The sequence below is a fragment of the Poromitra crassiceps genome, assembly GCF_964638095.1.
Source record: "Poromitra crassiceps genome assembly, chromosome: 16".
In the NCBI taxonomy this organism is placed as follows: Eukaryota; Metazoa; Chordata; class Actinopteri; order Beryciformes; family Melamphaidae; genus Poromitra; species Poromitra crassiceps.
Window position 1 is genome coordinate 2987539 of NC_139645.1, and position 19176 is coordinate 3006714.

General features: G+C 44.1%; 2 protein-coding genes across 2 annotated transcripts; both read left to right on the forward strand.

The window, feature by feature from the left end:
* Positions 1-7390: 7390 nt before the first annotated feature.
* Positions 7391-8794, forward strand: LOC310791181 (uncharacterized protein; the record flags this gene model as incomplete). The annotated part of the gene is made up of 3 exons (XM_083652869.1): positions 7391-7484; positions 8189-8275; positions 8478-8794. 3 exons carry the CDS (start codon positions 7391-7393, stop codon positions 8792-8794), a joined length of 498 nt encoding a protein of 165 aa, XP_083508995.1.
* Positions 8795-11061: 2267 nt separating this feature from the next.
* On the forward strand, positions 11062-11890 carry LOC310790894 (uncharacterized protein). Its single transcript, XM_083652602.1, has 2 exons — positions 11062-11192; positions 11395-11890. Exons 1-2 carry the CDS (start codon positions 11069-11071, stop codon positions 11709-11711), a joined length of 441 nt encoding a protein of 146 aa, XP_083508728.1. The 5' UTR covers positions 11062-11068; the 3' UTR covers positions 11712-11890.
* Positions 11891-19176: the final 7286 nt, after the last annotated feature.

Consider the following 19176-nt stretch of genomic DNA (forward strand, 5'->3'; position numbering starts at 1 on the left):
TGCATGATATTAATTTAGGCAGCGGATTGCCTAGCCCCTTTTAGGAAACTCTTCTTTGTCTGACGTTATTGTGACGTGACCGTCTACTCTGCAAGAGAGTCCCTTCGCCGTACGCGATATTTCCCGCCCCATGATGGCGAAGGCCAGGAGGAGTAAGCAGCACTGTCGAGTTGCACCAAAATAGGCAGTTTGTGTTGTACTTTGAAAGGGGTTTTCATTCCTTGAATCAAATTGTACATTATCAGCTTTATAAAATGCTACATGTTAATTATTCTTTCTCAAACTACTTCCTACATGGTGCTAGTCTATCAAAATATCTTGGCTGTCATTGATTGTGTTGCATAGTGGTTTTCTGTACTGTTGACAAATTGTGATATTGTAAGTCGCTTTGGACAAAACAAAAGTGTCTGCCAAATGACGTAATGTAAATGTAATGTAATAAAAAAAAATATATATATATATTTTTTTTTTGCAAAATCTTCATAGTTCAACGAAAATAGTTTATGCTTTAAATCTAAAATGGTTCATGGATTACATTCTAATAACAAACCTCTATCAAATTAAAAGTCAAGCACGTTACCGTGGAAACAATTAAGCTTAGCCCAAAATCACAAATCAGAATGAGGGGGTCCCCGGTATATTTTCTATCTTGTAAGGGGTCCTTGGCTGAAAAACATTTGAGAACCTCTGCTCTAGAGAGAGAGTGGCGTCAGCGGAGGACCAAAATGCGAGACTCATTAGCCAATGAACAGCCAGGAATGGGTCTCGCACTACTTTTGCATGCTAAAATAAAGCTGATAATGTACAATTTGATTCAAGGGGGGAGAAACCCTTTCAAAGTACAACACAAACTGTCCATTTTGCTGCAACTCGACAGTGCTGCTTAATCCAGGACCTTACTTCCTGGAACTCTTGAGAGTAAAAAAAAAACTGGTCCATTGGAGTGAACGGAGATGTCGGGATCTATATCTATCTATCTATATGGCTCTGGTCGTGTCTAATTGTCAAGTTAACGTAAAAGTTGACGAGCTATATCCGCTGTTACTTCCTGTCTAGGGCGGGCTCTAGGCTGGAACCAGGCAGGGTGACAAAATCAATTGTGAACAGAGGCCGGCTCTTTCTCGCCGAGAAGAGCCTGGTGACGCAAGGTTACTAGCGATAACCTTGCGTCACCAGGCTCTTCTCGGCGAGAAAGAGCCTGGCTTTCGCTCACAATTGATTTTGTCACCCTACCTGGTTCCGGCCTAGAGCCCGCCCTAGACCGGATGGGCAGCGTTTCTAGCTCGTCAACTTTTACGTTAACATGACAATTTGACCCAAGTATCAGAACGGCAAACAACAAAACAAAAGATGGACGTACCGAACGAAGTTTTTGAAGAAGTTCTTTTAGAAACATCTCACATCTTTTAAGCCAATACAGGAGCTTTGCATCAGACAATTAATCGAGGCAAGAGACGTCAAGCTAACGGCAACAAAGACGTTTTTGGCGCACTGCCTTCCGGTGTTCATTCTGGTTCCGTGGTTTACGCCCCATGACAAAAAGCGGGGTGAAAGGTGCCCAGACTGATGCTGCCTTCCAGACACCTGGGACGTGGGTGTTTCCCAGTGGAAAAGTCCCACCCCCCACCTTCAAAGCATTCCAGAGCACAAAGGCAAAATGCAACCAAGAAACATGGCGGACCGCAACAAACTTTTTTTTGTTTGGCAAATAGCAAGACAGCTTAACAATGAGCAGAGCACCCTCCTTACATATTTAACTGAAAATGAGGAGCAGCAATGACACATAATGTAACAGACTCTATTATACATTTTATTTAGGCACTTAATACTTTGGACTACATACTCCATGGTTGCGGCCATTGTTGTGTGACGTCAGACAACTGGTAATAGGAGGTCAGAAAATCCGAAGGTCCCAGTTGTCTGGAAGGCAGCATCACTAGCGAAGGCATGACCCGCCCCTCTCTGCCTCTGATTGGCTGACTGCACTTCCAAGCATTATTACTATAACTAGATAGGCTAAGGCTATTAGTGGTGTGTTTGCTGGACAGCTAACATTCATACTTTATTAAAATGACTCTGCAGCAGGCATATGAATGTGTATTTTTTCTTGTCATTCTAAATTTCATCACCTTGTAGTGGCTATTTGTCCCTTTGTCCAATAAAGTTCAAAAACCCACTGATGAGCCAGTCAAAGCAGTAGTAGATAACTCAAGCAAGAAAAATGATTCCAATGTCCAGTCCAGGGTTTTGAGTATAAAGCAAAAAGGATTTATTTTCCATTGTTCAAGAGCAAACATACAAGCAGTCTCTCTCTTGCTAGGTAAAAAAACCATATGCCCTTCCTGGCTACATACCCGCCCCCACACCCCTGTCCCACTAAATACCTGTAGTGTAGGTGCTCTCTACTGCCCCCTAGATAATTAATCCGTTACCTAGATAATACACCAATTTGGACAATGAAATAGATAGATAGATAGATAAATTTTTATTTCTGTGTCATGCACCATATTCAAGGTGCCCAGCCCGTCTGGGCTTACAAGACACAAATCATTCAAGTTCAACAATACAAACAAATCAACAAACAAGCTACAAAACGCTCAAACATAAACAAGACAGAGTTATATATTCAGATGAACAGCTTCTCCATTCTGAGTTTCCAAGCCCTCCCAATAAACCTGGCCAAACTGAAGACTTCATCTCTGAACAACCACTCCAACTTCGCATCATCTCCTGACCAAAATAGTTCCGGTTTCTTATTTTGCATTAACTGAAATAGAGATAATCTTGGTTCCTCATATAGCGTACAATGAAACAAAAAATGAAATTCATCTTCCACAACACCTAATTCACATACAGTACAAAGTCTCTCCTCCTCAGCAATAGAATTGAACCTGCCAACCTCAATAGCCAAAGGGAGGGTACCCGTTCTCAACTGGGCACATAAAGATCTTCTGGATCTATCCAGGGGTAAAGTAACATAGGGTTCTGGAGTGAACATATTTTTAATTTGAACATATGTTCTAAGTTTTGGTTTGAGCCAGATGTCATTGGCCCATTTTTCTTCATAATCAAGAAATAGCCTATGTTTAATATAGCGAACACTACAACGTAAACTGTTTCTGAAAATAAATTGCTGGTCAGCTTCCCTGAACACATCATTGATATCATTACACCATGGATACTTATGTGCTTTATCCCAGTTAAACACTTGTTTTGCAACTCTACTCTCTGGCATATTAGATAGACGGTTCCACAATCTCAACATTTCACCTTTTTGTTTGATCAAACAAGGCTCCCAACCCATATCCCCTTGAAAAGCCAACACAGGTGTAAATTTATGTACGCCCAGAAAACATCGGATTGCACGATTTTGGATGGCATTCACCTTAGAAAATTCCTTTCTTCCCCAAACTCCAGCTGCATAAAACAAAACTGGTGACACACATGCATCATAAAGCTTTGAAAATGTAGCATAACCAAGATTTTTACAAGTTTTCACTTTACTTATTACTGAACCCAGGGCTCTACCAGCAGTGTCGGCCAACACAGTGACGCCCTCTTCAAACGTAGAAAATTCATCAAAAGTAAAACCCAGATATTTATATGAACTGGTATATGCCAATGACATAGCTCCAACATGAAAATCAAAAATGCTTCTCCTTGTACCTGATTTCCGGAAATGTACAATTTGAGTTTTTTCTCTATTAACTAATAATCTCCATTTCCTACTCCAAAGATTAACAACATTTAACATAATCTGCAGCTCTTTCTCATTCCCTGCTAGGAGAATTATATCATCTGCGTACAACAAAACATTCAAATTCATATCACCGATTTGCAGACCAAGATTTTTCATTTTAATTTGTTGGGCTAAATCATTAATAAACAAAGCAAAGAGGGTAGGGGAAAGAACGTCACCCTGTTTGACCCCAAGTGGGGTAGAAAACCACCCTGTTTTCATATCGTTCACCTGCACACAGGCAACCGGGGATTTATACAAAGCTTTAATTGCTTTATAGAATTTCCCATCCACACCAGCTGAAATAAGTTTAAACTCCATTAAATCCCTGTCGACACAATCAAACGCTTTCTGAAAATCAAAAATATTCAAAAATAAACAAATAGCTCCGACACACCTTGTTTCCTCTGATTAATATTGAAATTCAAATACATGTCATTCTTGTGTTACAATGAGCTGAATTGGTTCCCTGTAAATAACCCTGTTTTATATCACCCTTGATCAATTCTCTGTCTATGTGCTACATACGTGCACTGCCAAGAGTAGCGGCAGCGTTATAAACCATATGACTAACTATATTAAAAACATAAACACACTGGCGTGTTTCATGCAGGCTAGTAAGCGTAACTGCTGTCTGTCTGAGTCTGACCCACTGAGTCTGACGGTCTGACCACAGGCTGTAGAAAGAGATGTAATGCAGGATAGCCAAGCAAATGTGTTTAGATGGAAGTTTGACACTAGGCCAATCAGAGGCAGAGAGGGGCGGGTTATGCCGTCGCATAAAAATCATTACCCTTTGTTCATAATTTAATACAAGGGATCAGCCGAGCAGCATTTTGGTAAACAAACCGCATCACTGGGTGGCAACGGCAATGGAACCCTATGGAGCCCAAGCGGCGCGAGGCTTGATTATCTGACTCTAGCCAGTTAACTCTGTTTACATTTTAAAAACTGCGACAGTTCACACAACGTTAACACGACATGCATATATTATACATCAAACGCTTGAGCTACTTCTGCTCTCACTCAGAATGTCAAAATATAAGCGATGTGATGTATAGTTTTTGAGATATTAACGTTTGTTTGGCACAACTCATACTATTAACTGCCACGGGGTTCCGCATTTCTGGGTGTCAAATGACGTCACGCTGATTCGTCCTATATGGGGCACTTTACACAAGGACGGTTTCCTATGGTGACAGGGAATTATTTTATCGTTAGTGCCTCCCTTTTAGACGGCGACGGCGAATTTGGGCTTAGGAAATGACACATTTTGAAACCACCCTCCAGAGTGAAATTCTTGGTGACGCTTCCCGCTGAGCGCTCCGTGTAATCGCTTGAGACGGCTCATTTCAGGAACTCTGACGTGCCAACACACGCGATTACGCCATAGCCGTGCGCGAGTTGGCAACCATTTTCAAAATAAAACGTCAGTATGAATGAAGTTTGGCAACATTCAGAATTAAGCTACACTGCGGCCAACTTCAGTTACATGTTCATAACGTTACTGCTGCGAAGAGCCGATGGCTGTACCCAGTCGGCATTTAACTAACGTTAGTTACAAAAGCACGTCGACAGTGTTTTCTCACTGCCAGTAGCCTACAGTAGGGTTTGACAGATAGCTAGTCCGACCGGTGTCAGCACAGCCAGCGCTCCCGGTCCTCGCTGCTCGTTAAAGATTTCCAATAGGCGTTATTCTGATAAACTGGTCACATATATGTTACGTTCTCGCCCGACAAATATTAAAACTTTAAAACAGTTTGGGGTTTTTTTTAGCTTGAAAACAGCTTTTTGGCTAGCCTAAATGACTGCGGTAGGCATACTGTCTTCCGTGTTTAAAACCGGAAAGACGATTACGAAATGACGTCATGCAGAAGCGTCCTTGTATGGGCAAAGAATAAGGTGATCACACTGCCACCTAGCGACCTGGCATGTACATTACGGTGTTTTAAAAAATTCAACAGGGAGAAGGTGTGAAGGAAACGCTATTGTGTCGTTTCTTCCAGAAACTGTCCTCGTGTAAAGGGCCCCTATGTCTAATCTCTGTCCGTTTCGTTTTCAGCTTCACTCGGAGAGGAAATGTCTTCCAAGATAAAGGAGCATCTCCTCTGTCCTATCTGCCAGGAGATCTACAAAGATCCTGTCGTACTTGTATGTAGCCACAGCTTCTGTAAAGCCTGTCTGCAGCAATGGCATGACGTCACACATAACTGTCCAGTCTGTAAGGCTACATCTACACAGACAACACCAACTTGTAACTTGGCGTTGAAGAACACGTGCGAACAGTTCTTACTGGAGGATGATCAGAGAGCTTCAGAGCTTCTCTGCAGTCTGCACTCTGAGAAACTCAAGCTCTTCTGTCTGGAACATCAGCAGCCTGTGTGTCTCATCTGTAGTTGTTCAGAAACACACGCCAACCACAGATTCAAACCCATTGAGGAAGTTGCACCCCAAAAGAAGAAGCAACTTCTGGAGCCCTTAAAGAAGAAACTGGAGCTGTATACTAAAGTTAAAGTAAACTATGATCAAACAAAATGCATCAAGGTCCAGGCCCAATGCACAGAGAGGGTGATTGAGGACGAGTTTAAGATGTTTCATCGATTTCTCGAAGAGGAAGAGAAGGCCAGGATCATTCACTGCACTGAGGGAGGAAGAGGCACAGAAGATTCGGCTGATTGAGGGTCGGAGCAGAGAGACAGCAGCTATTTCAGACACAGTCACAGACATAGATAAACTTGAAGACGCCTCGTTCCTGCTGAACTACGAGGCTACAGTGGAAAGAGTCCAGGGCCGCCTGCTGGGGGATCCACAGCTGATCCCTCTGATAGACGAGGCCAAACACCTGGGCAACCTGCGCTTCGAAGTCTTCAACAAGATGCAGGAGATTGTTCCCTACTGTGATTCTACTACTGTGATTCTGGACCCAAACACTGCCTCCACAGCATTTATCCTGTCTCCCAATCTGACCGGGGTGAGTTGGAGAGAGGGAATCAACCAGGAGCTTCCCGAAAACCTACCCAGCACGCTCCCCATCAGTCGTTCCAGTCACTGGTCTCCCAGTGAAGACGAAGCCTAAGGAACCCCCGGAGAGCCAGTTTGATGTATTGCCTCCACAAGATGGGAAAGATCCCCTGCTGCTCGGGGAAGCCCAAGATCCCAAAACCAAAGAGGGGCAAGATGAGATGGATGTGTAAGTGTGATTGGGACAACGACCCAAAGACAGAGGAAGCTGTCCAGTCCCGGCTCTCCATATCTGAGGACTCAGAACCGGAGGCGCCAGAACTGGTGGTGACTGAGGCCTGTATCTGCCCGGCAGTGGCAGATACCGTGGCCGAAGAAGAAGAGGAGGAACTTGCACCCGAGGATGTCCAGCCCATTGCAGCAGCAGAAAACTAGAGTCTGGACTAGCATGGGGAATATGGTTCGATCATGGTGCTATCTACACAGCACGCTCCCCATCAGTCGTTCCAGTCACTGATCTCCCAGTGAAGACGAAGCCTAAGGAACCCCCGGAGAGCCAGGCGGTCAGAGTGCATCTGGACTATGACGGAGGAAAGCTGTCCTTCTTTGATCATCCTTCTAACACACTCATTCACACCTACACGCACGCGGAGTGGGAACGACAGGAAGCATTGGAAGTGGTCCGTTCAGATGGATGGCATCTACGGCCATCGACCGGCCAACCAAGGCAGGGAGGGTGGCCTGGACACAGCCACGATGCTGCTCCAGTCCATGATCGAGGGTGGTAAGTTCGCATTGTTGTGTGTGTGTGTGTGTGTGTGTGTGTGTGTGTGTGTGTGTGTGTGTGTGTGTGTGACGCCGGTAGGCTAGTGTGCTTGAAAACGTTATCGTTATTTGGCTGGCTAGTTGCCAAGCGCTCCTATTAAACTCACGGTAGAATCTGGTCTCCCATTGTTTACGCGGTTGTTGTTGCCTGTTACTGGGGAGGTGCATAGAGCTTAAATAAAATAAATAAACAGATAAACAAGCAAATTAATAAATACTATGTTTGCAGGCGGCTTAAAAGCATGTGGACTACCTGTAAAATAAAATGCAGTAAGGTTTAGGGGCATGTTTAGGGACAAAGGGGGGACAAACAGCTAGGCTGGACCTAGCTTTTGTGCTAGGTCCAAATGAAGAGTAACAAAAAGTGAATTTGAAATACTATTGTCTGTATGAAACCATATAATGTTATGAAGGAAGTTAAATAATCAGTTTGAGTACTGTATATATAAATAGCCTATGTAATTTGCCATAGCCATAAGGTGCTGAAAAGACTTGAAAAGTGCTTGAATTTGACTTGTGTGTGAACCTGGTAATTAATGAGTCATTTGTATAATCTCTCTGTTCCAGAGTCGATTTAGCTACCAAGCGAGGGGAGTGCAGAGTCTGCAGACTCCCCCGATGACCCCATGACACCGCAGAGAGCCCAAACACCGGCCCCATCAGAACCAGAGGATGCTTCGTCCCCAGCAGCGCGGGCAATGATTCCAGCTGCAGCGTCTACACCGGTACCACCGGTGCGTCAAAACACAGGTAGGCATGCATGAGAAAACATCTGGAAGTGTACCCATCTCATTGTATACAATATGAACATAAACATAAACATCTCCATAAGGAAGCCAGCTAAACTAATACCAGTTTCAACCAATGTTATGCCTTCATGACAATGTCTGTTATCAGATGTTCAGTGTGGTTAAACAAGCACATTCTTGTGTTTTTCCCGTTTTTTCTCCAGGCAGGAGGAGACGCCCAAGGGAACAGGACCAGGTGACTGTCATGAGGGAGATGCTGGCGGCTGACACTGACCAGCAGCAGCTGAACCGGGCCCAGAATGCGCTGCTCGCCGAGAGGCACGCTGAGAGGCAGGAGAGGCTCGACGAGAGGCAGGCTGAGAGGCAGGAGAGGCGCGCCAGTGACGTGGTTGTGGCAAGGGAGCAGGAAGCCATCCTGCGGAGGGAGGAAATGGCGGCTACTGCTGCCTTCAACCAGGACTTCCTTGCGACGCTGCGCGCGCTAATGCAGACGATGGCGGGCCGGCATGGCACAGACTAGACTCTCGTCACTCGCCTAGAGCTCTTGAACACTTTGCACCTTTAATTTTTAGTAACCGTGGGACAGAGTCACGGCTTCTGAGCTGAAATTAGGGCTGTGCAATAAAATCGATACGGCAATATATCGCGATACTTTTTAATATACAATACTGTATCGGTATTTCAGAAAAATATCGTGATATATCGCCATATCGATTTCTTTGCACAGCCGTAATTAATGGTTAATTAATGTTAATTAATTAATGGTTATTAATTATTAATGGTTTATTCACGGTTAATTATTGATTATCGTATGTGCGGGAATTGTCATATGGGTGCACCAGCGCTAGTAGTTTTACTGGATTCTGTCACTGAGAAAGATGTGATCTAAACAGTTGACACAGATTTTGTGTACAGCACAGATTCGGTTATTTTTATAATCTGAATGCGCCTCATGGATCATTTAAGAAAATATATTTTTCCAATGCCTCAGTGGAAAGGATATTTTTTTCTTTTATCGGTGAGCAGTGTGTGGATTCTTTGCACGGTCCTTTGAAAACATGTATCGCAGTGAATAGACTTAGACTTGACTTCATACAAATCAATCATAAATAATATCATCAATCATTCATTGATTTTTGCGTCAAGGCATCCGAAGTCGTTTATCCTGATGAACAGTGGTTCTACATGTTTGTTTCCAGTTGAGATTTCTGTCTAAATGAAATTTCATATTTCTCTACAAAGTCAGTCAACAAGATCAAATCCTGTATCGATCATATGAGCTGGACTTGAGCACTCAGTCAGCTTCTCTGTAGTAAACAAAAAACAAAACAGGAAACAGCTTCTATTAATTAAATCTTCATAATGTATTCATTAAGGTAATTATACGTTCATAATCTGGACGGGGGTAATTACAGTATATGGTGAAGGGGTGGAGCTGGTGAGCCCGGTAGGTTTTCGGTTCAGCCTGAGGTCAGCACCGTGCAGAGACCAGGGCCAAGGCGGCCTTCCTCCTCCAGGACCCGGCTGGATTTATTTCATCGTCTCCACGACTCTTTGAATCCCGACAAAGGAAAACAATTAGACAGGAGACTGGGCAGCCCGTGTTTCTTCAGAGGAGAAAACCAAAAAAGCCATGGAAGAGAAAACATGGTGGGCTTTGGAGCTCTCCCGCCAACTGCAACTCCCCCCCCTCCTCTCGTTTGAATCCTTCCATTGTATCCTAACCACAAATCCCACACTTGGCCTGGAAAAGCAGAGAAGAGACTTGACTGAAATATACTTTGGAATTTTTGGGGGGTGTTATGGGAATGCCCAGGGCTTGTATAAACGCTTTTCGTACAATACTGTGTTGTTACAAACAAAAGGATTTAACCCCAAAACTTTGTGCTTGCACTGCATCCTTTCCTGATGGGATTTTCTCTCATGTTATGCCGCATTCATGTGCTCCTCAGAGATATCGGATGTACCGTATTTACGAGTTGTGAGCGCTTCAATGTCGTATTTACCAGTGGGAATTTCGGAGATTTCGATGCTACGCGGGTTTCCGACGTTGTGACGTTGCATGAGGATTCGGGACTACAACAATGGCGGGACGTATGGAATCCGTGGCACCAATTGACTGTAAAAAGATATATATTTTGTTATTGTGTTCATAGTAGCTATCATTTATTTTTAGTACTTGCACATTATGGCCTAGGTAGCTACCATAATGACCCACTACTTGCTTTTAGTAAGAAAACAGCAGCCACGAGAAAACAAGCGTCCATGTTTGTTGCTCTTTCCGACCAAGAGCACTTACTTTGAACGGGGTCCTGTTGTAATTACCACGTCAAAACTGGTAAATACGATGTATCCGAGGAGCACTTGAATGCAGCATTATACTGTACTTTCAAGACCCTTTATGTTATAAGGGCACTCATGTTGTCATTAAATATGACTGATTTACTTTGTGCTCGTAAAGGCCTAGGACATCTATTTAAAGTTATTATGCTGCCTGCGAGCGGAACGTTTGGAGAGGTTTTTTTGAACGCTACAGGGCGATTATGATACTGTGACTTTGTAATCAACTCAGCTCCTCTTTATTTTCAGGCTGAAGTTAATTACAGGTTTGGGCGAGCAGCCCGCAGAGCTCCAGGGTCCAAACAGAAGTGCCTGCCGAGCACTAGGTGCTGTGCTCTATAGAGAGCCAAAGTGAACGTCACTTCCTGCTTCCTTGTATAATCTCTCTGTTCCAGAGTCGATTTCGCTACCAAGCGAGGGGAGTGCAGAGTCTGCAGACTCCCCCGATGACCCCATGACACCGCAGAGAGCCCAAACACCGGCCCCATCAGAACCAGAGGAAGCTTCGTCCCCAGCAGCGCGGGCAATGATTCCAGCTGCAGCGTCTACACCGGTCCCACCGGTGCGTCAAAACACAGGTAGGCATGCATGAGAAAACATCTGGAAGTGTACCCATCTCATTGTATACAATATGAACATAAACATAAACATCTCCATAAGGAAGCCAGCTAAACTAATACCAGTTTCAACCAATGTTATGCCTTCATGACAATGTCTGTTATCAGATGTTCAGTGTGGTTAAACAAGCACATTCTTGTGTTTTTCCCGGTTTTTCTCCAGGCAGGAGGAGACGCCCAAGGGAACAGGACCAGGTGACTGTCATGAGGGAGATGCTGGCGGCTGACACTGAACAGCAGCAGCTGAACCGGGCCCAGAATGCGCTGCTCGCCGAGAGGCACGCTGAGAGGCAGGAGAGGCTCGACGAGAGGCAGGCTGAGAGGCAGGAGAGGCGCACCAGTGACGTGGTTGCGGCAAGGGAGCAGGAAGCCATCCTGCGGAGGGAGGAAATGGCGGCTACTGCTGCCTTCAACCAGGACTTCCTTGCGACGATGCGCGCGCTAATGCAGACGATGGCGGGCCGGCATGGCACAGACTAGACTCTCGTCACTCGCCTAGAGCTCTTGAACACTTTGCACCTTTAATTTTTAGTAACCGTGGGACAGAGTCACGGCTTCTGAGCTGAAATTAGGGCTGTGCAATAAAATCGATACGGCAATATATCGCAATACTTTTTAATATACAATACTGTATCGGTATTTCAGAAAAATATTGTGATATATCGCCATATCGATTTCTTTGCACAGCCGTGTGTTCAGTAGCACAATAAGAAAACTTTTTATTTCAGTGCGTTCAGTAAGACACTCAACACTCAGTTTTGACTCAATTTGGCCACTAAGTTAGTAATTATCAGTCAGTAAATTATTGTAGAGTATTGCAATATGTATTGTATCGCAATGTATCGTGATACCATCGTATTGTGACCTATGTATCGTGATACGTATCATATCGGGAGGTCCTTGCCAATACCCAGCCCTAGCTGAAATAAGCAGTTATTATTATTATTGCTGTTATTTTGTGCCTTACCTCAAAGGCTCCTGCCTGCTTTGCGTCTCTGTTTGAAGTTAGAATGAGGTGTGAGGTCGTCTACTGAAGGTTCAATCTTGGGGTTAAGGTAAACATTTGGATTGGGTAAAAAAAAAAAATCTCTGCGTTTCGGTTTTGCTAGCTATCCGAAAAGTGACGAGACGTCGACCCTATGGCTTGTTCCCGTCGAGGCTTTCGTCACACGGAACTAAAGTGGCTGTGCTTTCAACTGGGTTTGGACATTGATAGACTTGTCCAGTTCAGGGGCATGAGGGGCTGCAGTGTAGGCCCGGGCCCGGCAGCACGCACTCAGCAGGGAGGCAGCAGGCCAGGACTGTCCACAGGGTGAGGGCATCTCTCTCACCTTACAGTGGCAACGTGGAGTGCCACACATGCCACAATGATGTCACATGCCCTAGGACACTAGGACCTGGCCTTGAGGATGCCACGGTCAGGCAGGTGGGCCAGGTTGAATCGCGTTTGTGGTCCAGACTAGACTAGACTCTCGTCACTCGCCTAGAGCTCTTGAACACTTTGCACCTTTAATTTTTACTTATGTTTATACACGTGTGGTTTGCTGTGTTTGCACTTTTTGTTTTAATAAACTGTCTTGTGACAAGTTTGACCTGCATTTTCATCATACTTATTACAACAGTTAGGGATTGCCGATATAGACCACATATAACTCATAATTATCTCCCATCGGATGTGGAGTATGCATTCAGGATCTGTTCCAGACAAACAATGAAGTTCAGTGCTGATTCGTGCTTTGGAGACTTTCTTGTTGAAGGTGTCTTGTTCTGGTGTGAGCCGCCCAGTGTCTTGGAATGGTTTTAACAGCCAGTTCTGCAAGGGATAGGCAGAGTCTCCTAGGATGTAGTAGCCAGCATTCACCCCACCAATGTTTCTGGTGTAAGCTGGGAAGAGGTCGCCATTGATGGCCTTCTCCCACAATGAGGATAGTCTCAAAACGCGGGCATCATGAACGCTTCCAGGCTGTCCTGCATACACGTTCCAGAAAAGTCCCTTTCCATCTACAACTGCTTGAAGAATCATGGAGTGCCAGCCTTTACGGTTGAAATAGTCACAGTGGAACTCCGGCGGGGCCAATATGGGTATGTGTGACCCATCAATTGCACCAACACACTGTGGGAGCCCATATTTCCTCTCATAAAAGGCAGCCATTTCTTCAAACTTCGCCCGGTCTGGAAGAAGAATTTGTTCCGGTACCAACAAGCTCTTTGCAGCAGCACAGAACTCTTTCACACACCGGCACACAGTTGTATTGCTCACTCCAAAAAGATGGCCAATGCTTCTGTACTCGGAGCCGGTCGCAAGCTTCCACAGTGCGATGGCCACTCTCTTCTCCAGAGGCACACACCTGTAGTAGTAGATAGAGTACTTTATTAATCCCCTGGGGGAAATTAAAGTGTTACAGCAGAAGCCAATGTCAGTACATCTCAGTAAAAACACACAAGAGAAAAAGCAAATGTCAAAAATATGTCAGACATACATAGAAACCATGTCAGAAACATGTCAAGAAAGCACAGCATTTAAGTTATCCTATCTACAATAAAGTTAAATAAAATAAGATAAGAAAATAAATTACACCTGTAATTTACAGCTGTAGCAAGCACACATGTTCTATGTGGCCAAAATAGACATTGTGCAACATCATTATAATTATAAAGTGACATACAGCAACATGTCTTCATTTATCCCCACTGGGGCAAATCATTTTGCAGCATAACTAAAAAATAGATTTAAAAACATACAAAACATAAAACAGTAAAAAGTAAATACCGGCGGTAGTTGGTGTCCTGTCTCTGCAGCACTGGACGCAGTTTGTTGCACAGGTAGATGAATGTTTCTTCAGACATTCTGAAGTTCTGCACCCCACTGCATGTTGGTGAAGCCGGGAACAATCACATCCCACCACTCGGTCGCTCGGTTGAATGCCCAAACACATGGTCTGCGGCGGCGGATTAACAAAGAGCGGCAAATCTGAAATACACACACAGCATACACGTTTCAATATGTGATAGAGGTAGATACTAATGCAGTCCATTACACATTTTCCAAAACGTTTATACACATTGCCAGAAACTATGGCTCAATTTCTCAGAACTGAAAAGAGTTAACCTATGTCACATAGCATGAATTGAACTGGTGTTCAAATAGGCCTCCATGAAATTGTGTGTAAACAGGGCACTCCTGAAAAGAGAGCATTGCTCGAGACTCCCCTGGATAAGTACAGAAGTGTCCTTTTTATCGTTTTGGTAGTGTTTTTTGTTGTCCCATGATAGCATTTTGATTTACTGTAGTCAATGCAACACAAATGTCCGTGCAGATTACAGAACCTTATGAGTTTAACAAAGCAGTTTGGAGTCATGTGGCTTCCACATGCGCTTCAGGCTTTCATAATTGTGTGCATAGTTATATTTTTGGGTGTGTATACAATTGGGGAATACTGTAGGTAACAGGGCTATATGGCAATTTTGTGTTACTGACGATAAACACATGATAACGTTAGCTTAGCGTAACTCACCCTCCTACGTGGCCGCGATACCAGAGTGGTCCCGTCGTCTAGTAGATGGACGGTCCCGTCGTCTTGTCGACGGACATTGGACAATCTTGTCTGAGTTTCGATGTAGGAATTTGCAAGCTCGCTGGTATTTATCAGCAGTCTTTTGTCTTGCTGCAGTCAGCCTCTGGTGAAATAAAATCTTTCTCCTTGCTGTGACAGAAACCCACATAAGAAGCAAGCACAGAATGCCTTCGAGAGCGTCCATTGTTGTTGTGTGTCGTCACTGCCGCGCGCACACACAGTGTCGTCGCGTTGACGATGACGACTGTGTGGCCAAAAAAACAGCGTCGCTATGACGACCAGTTGTGGGCGGGGGGTGGCCGTGGGCAGATCGAGCGCCGGTCGAAGCAAAACATCCATCGAGTAGAGACGAGTGGAGCCGAGTGGAGACGAGCTGTGCAGGGCTGTTAAATGTGGTGGGATTGAGCCATTGCACTGTGAGAGACAGCACCGTGGAAGATTGCACATGGAGCATTCTACCACTGAAGGTCTCCGTAACCGTGGGACAGAGTCACGGCTTCTGAGCTGAAATTAGGGCTGTGCAATAAAATCGATACGGCAATATATCGCGATACTTTTTAATATACAATACTGTATCGGTATTTCAGAAAAATATTGTGATATATCGCCATATCGATTTCTTTGCACAGCCGTGTGTTCAGTAGCACAATAAGAAAACTTTTTATTTCAGTGCGAAGACACTCAACACTCAGTTTTGACTCAATTTGGCCACTAAGTTAGTAATTATCAGTCAGTAAATTATTGTAGAGTATTGCAATATGTATTGTATCGCAATGTATCGTGATACAATCATATTGTGACCTATGTATCGTGATACGTATCATATCGGGAGGTCCTTGCCAATACCCAGCCCTAGCTGAAATAAGCAGTTATTATTATTATTATTGCTGTTATTTTGTGCCTTACCTCAAAGGCTCCTGCCTGCTTTGCGTCTCTGTTTGAAGTTAGAATGAGGTGTGAGGTCGTCTACTGAAGGTTCAATCTTGGGGTTAAGGTAAACATTTGGATTGGGTAAAAAAAATTTTTTTTTGCGTTTCGGTTTTGCTAGCTATCCGAAAAGTGACGAGACGTCGACCCTATGGCTTGTTCCCGTCGAGGCTTTCGTCACACGGAACTAAAGTGGCTGTGCTTTCAACTGGGTTTGGACATTGATAGACTTGTCCAGTTCAGGGGCATGAGGGGCTGCAGTGTAGGCCCGGGCCCGGCAGCACGCACTCAGCAGGGAGGCAGCAGGCCAGGACTGTCCACGGGGTGAGGGCATCTCTCTCACCTTACAGTGGCAACGTGGAGTGCCACACATGCCACAATGATGTCACATGCCCTAGGACACTAGGCCCCTGCCTTGAGGATGCCACGGTCAGGCAGGTGGGCCAGGTTGAATCGCGTTTGTGGTCCAGGCTCAGGGTGATGGTGGGGGGGGGGGGGGGGGGGGGGTCATCAGTTCATTTCTAATCATTCTATTCATCGTGTTCATTTCTCAATGTGTGAATCCTTTTCATAGATGTGTTGTTAAAATTGGCCAACCTGCGATTCTGTGAAGTTTCTCTTTAATTTGGTTCACAGATTTATGTGTCCAGAGTACATGCCAAAAATACTGTATGTAAAAAATAAAATAAAAAAAGTTTAACCCATTGATACCTGATGCAGCATTTGCGTGTATATCCCTCATTTGTGTGCGTATCCCTTTAAGACCGCGAACCGCGTTAACGCGGTTCGCGGTCTTAAAGGGATACACACACAAATGCTGCATCAGGTATCAATGGGTTAAGGCACACTTTTCTGATTGTCCAACACAGTTGCTTTTCCTATGATGTTCTGTCTCTAATGTTATACTGCATGGAAATGTTCCAGCATGCATCCATGTGTGTTTCATGCTTATTTATTTTGTTCTAGTATTTTTTCTTGACACACAAGTACAGCACAGTTGGGAGGTCTTGGCTTTTCCGGGCCTCTTTATCTTTGGGAAAGTGTGGGAAGATTTCTGTCCCGTTTATTGCTGTATCTTTGTTTTATTGTGTTTTGAAAATCTGAAAATAAAGTTTAAAAAAGTTCCAGTAGCGAAGAAACTGAGAGCAAACACATAAAAGTCTGTACAAATGTGAAGCGAAATCCACACAGAGTGATATGTAGCTGAATGCTATTGAGATAAATTGGATTGAGATTGATGGACTCTGGAAAAAACGGGCAAGCCATATTTGAGAAAAGTTGAACGAACTGAACTCTGTGCTACAGCTCAGTCGGGTTTAACTCAAGTAAGCCTAAACCTGCAACACAGCGGGCAGTTGCCATAGTAACAGATGTAGACTACACTGACCTCTGTTTGTGAAAGAGAAAATGACAGGTTTCTGGAACCCTGAACTAAAATAGAATTCAACGCCCCCGGGGACCACCAGCAGCGCTAGAGAGAGGTACACAGGGCCCTTAGGAATATACATGTATTAACTCAGGTGGATGGAGGGAGGGGGGAATGTCTGATTTGGATGAAATTTGGAGAGATGATGTATTTCGGCACCGTTATAAATACACTGATTGGTACTGATGCGGGCGCGCCGCGATGTCAATCTTCATATTTGTATGGGCCATAACTGCTGCACCATTGGTCCAGTTTTGATGGAAGTGGAGACAGATGATGCATAATTGTCCCCTCCCAAAGGGGAGACGGATTGGTGTCTCTTCGTCAGTTTGTCAGTCACACTGTAATGTTGACTTTGTGTCACTAGGGGGCAGCATTGACAATGAGTCGGGGACCGACCCAAGGGTGGAACTACATCACTGGCGGGGGACCACGTGTTGACTATTTGCTTGTTTATTGATTGGTCCAAAGTGTGCCTGCTTCTTCATCAGAGGAGGTGGATGATCTATGGCCGGAGATGTCACTAGCATCTTCTACATTGTCACCACCAGACATTTTATTCTCAAACCATATATCTGTCAAAGAAAGTTTTCTCAGATGGGATCGAATATTACTCAAGCGTATGTATATACATACATATTTAGCCTATATATGGTTTAAAATTGCAGATAACTGCAGTTTTGAATCACATTCATATAAGAATACATTGGATTAAATATAATTAGAGAAATGTAATGCTTTTAAAAAGCTCTTTCTGTGTAGGGAGGCTGGGCTGTATAAGCTGAAGGCATTTCATTTGTCAAATCAGTTTGCCATGATTGTTCTGCTGGCACAGCGATATTGTAACATAATTTAAGCTGATTCTACCGTTACATGCATTGTAATTCACTTTGGATACGACTCCGCTAAATACCAAAAACGTTCATGTCAATAATGGGTGGTGCCCAAGGCTAACACGGAGTAGTTTCTCCCTTCAGCAAGTGTCAAAGATGTAAAAACACAGTATCACTGACTATACCTTTGATCCTTTTATTTCATGGGACGATTAGCTCTAGAACCTATGTGGCCTCTGGACTGCCCATGCTCTCTAGTGTTCTTGTGTCTGTCCTGCAGTGTAAACTAATTGAAATACAATTGTGCACCAATAGTTTCTAATGAAGTAATCAATCACACCGAAAATGAGGTAAAAAAGAGAAAATAAGCAGGTGACACTGCAGCTCTTGTGTTTATTTCACCCTTGTTCATTTCAACTTTTGTTTTTAAAGAGATACCCTTATCATTCCGCTTTACTTATAGTATGATTATAGTTAGTATAGTAGTATAGCCTATTTCTAGTACTAAGAAACGATTCCTAGGGGGGAGACTCTGGAGATGATGCGCCATGGCTGCAGCTATGGCAATCGCCTGCGTGACTGACTGACTGACAGACAGACAGACAGACAGACAGACACCACCCACCCACCTATAGGCGCCATCGTGCAACTGTGCGCCATCGGCTCATACTGCATCACAGTTGCTCGAGTGACATCACTAATGACATCACAATTGCTCAAGAGACATCACTGATGGCATGACTGATGATTAATTGGCCTGTCACTTCCTACTTCCAGCTTTTCTCTCATGTTGGACACACACCAACAGCACCCCCCCCCCACACACACACACACACACCTATTTTTTCCCCCATTCAGATTCCCCATTTTAACGTGTCTTGCATATTTGGTTATACCCTTTTCTTACTGTTAATTTCATTGCATTTCTAACATTATTACATATCACTTGGACACTCGTTCCAACCATAAATAAAGATATTCATATTATATCTCAATGGTTCCAACAGTAACATGTCTTATATTATATTATATTATATTATATTATATTATATTATATTATATTATATTGCTTTACTTTGGTCCAGCTGTTTCAACATGGACACGCCCCACTGAGATAAAGAAATAGACACGCCCCCCCCCCCCCCCCCCCCCCCCACACACACACACACACGTGCTCTGCTCTC